This window comes from Entamoeba dispar, genomic scaffold, assembly GCF_000209125.1.
Source record: "Entamoeba dispar SAW760 scf_1105229462103 genomic scaffold, whole genome shotgun sequence".
Classification (NCBI taxonomy): Eukaryota; Evosea; order Mastigamoebida; family Endamoebidae; genus Entamoeba; species Entamoeba dispar.
Genome location: NW_001855025.1, coordinates 1 through 1887, shown reverse-complemented (window position 1 = coordinate 1887; position 1887 = coordinate 1). Strand labels below are relative to the sequence as shown.

Here is a 1887-nt window from a genome sequence, read left to right as displayed (position 1 = left end):
ATGTCATTTCCATAGATGCTCTAACAGCATTTAACTTAAATTGATCATACATTCCCATATAATTATGAAAATATTGTGTAGAAGTCATCAATGCAGTAACATTCCTTAACATTGTACCTTCGTTTGCACCAACTGGAACATTAATAGAAACATCTTCTTGCATACTAATAACAACATTAGTACTATCTCGTTGTTGCATAGCACTGGCAAAATTACCAAATGCTTGTCGTTTCAAAGTTGCGCGTTTTTTATATCCTCTTCTTGGATAATTACGTCTACCAGCACGTCGTTGCATCAAATGAATGAAAACAAGATTCAATTAAGAGTTCTAATTAAATAATGATATAGTCTTAGATATTAACGAAGTAGCATTACTAAAAAAATCAACAACTTTATCACCAGCAACTTTCCTCAAACCACCAATTAAAACAGATTCCAATGCATCTCGACCAGCACTCAAATATGTATTATTATCAATAAACTGCATACCCTCAGAAATACCAGTATAAGCATAACCCACCAACACTTTAGCCGTATTATAACCAGGTATAGCATCAGAAAGAGCACTTTCAACTAAAGGACCAATTACACTTTTAACTCCTCTTTTAGCTAAGTTACACACATAAGAAGTAATACCCGTTCCTTCAGCAAGAGAACCAATAGTCATGAAAGTGTCAACAGGCAAATTTTCATAACCATAACGTTTTAGAGCATCACTCCAAGATTCTCCATCACCACGTTCAATAACAAACCCACTAACACCGTCTTGAACAAATTGACCTAATCCATTTAACGAAATTACACTATCATGAGAAACAGTTTGACCCGTCTGAGTATCCTTCCAAGATGATTGGCAACGAACAAAATTATATGCTTCAACAATTTCAAGTGGAGATGAACGTAATTGTTTAAATCTAACAGTAATATAACCCATAATTTTCATAATATATGAACCATCACTATCAACACTAGTATGATTAGCAAGTTCTTGTTTATATGCAGCTTCAACATCTGCAGCATCTGACCCCTGAAATCCTCCAACTACAATACCACGACCAACACGAACTTTTATTTTCACATTATCACGAATAACATCCTGTAAATCAACCATTGGCATTATCCAAAATAATTTCTTCTTCTTCTTGTGGTATTCCCGCATTACCAGTCCAAGAAATACCACCATCATCAATAAAAGAAAGAGCATCAGTAATATCACCGTCACCAGTAGGAAGAGTGGCTTTAGCACCATACATAATAAAAGGATAAAAACGTCCATTTTGATTTTCTGGAATAAATTTATATAACTTTCCTGCCATCATAGTAGGGGTTGTCATCATTTTTTCACTCGAAGATACTCCAGCAACATCAAGTGATAAATGTAAACTAGCACCAGGTAATTTACTTTGATATATAAAAGAAGAATAAGAAGAAAGAACATCAAAACTAGGTTCAACATATGAAACTCCTGTAGGACTTGGAGTAAAAAATCCGGGAGGAACAGTACGACGACTAGCTAGTCCATAAACAGTTGGAAAACTAAGAACTTGTGTGGCAATTACTGGATAACCAGCACCATGTTCCGGTTTTCCGATATAAAAATTCCCATTATAATATTCAATAAATTCGCCAGCCTGACCTTCTTCAAAATACACATGATTCGCATCAACTAATAAATCAGCAGCATCAATATCTGTCCAAGTTGAACCATTATCAGTACTCACCTGAAGTGAAATACTCTTTATAAAACACACTCTAAAATTCATTAATGTGGATACTCCTTTACTAACATCGCCACAAATATGAACATCCATAATTTTAAATTGATCAAAACAATCACACATTTCTATAAATTGTCTGGAACCAGAAAGCATAGATAAAACTGAAATA

The 1887-nt window shown here is 34.2% G+C and overlaps 1 protein-coding gene across 1 annotated transcript; it reads right to left on the bottom strand.

The window, feature by feature from the left end:
• Positions 1-328: 328 nt before the first annotated feature.
• On the bottom strand, positions 329-1841 carry EDI_292670 (uncharacterized protein; the record flags this gene model as incomplete). The annotated part of the gene is made up of 2 exons (XM_001739303.1): positions 329-1041; positions 1109-1841. The coding sequence occupies 2 exons, from the start codon at positions 1839-1841 to the stop codon at positions 329-331; spliced, it is 1446 nt and encodes a 481-aa protein (XP_001739355.1).
• Positions 1842-1887: the final 46 nt, after the last annotated feature.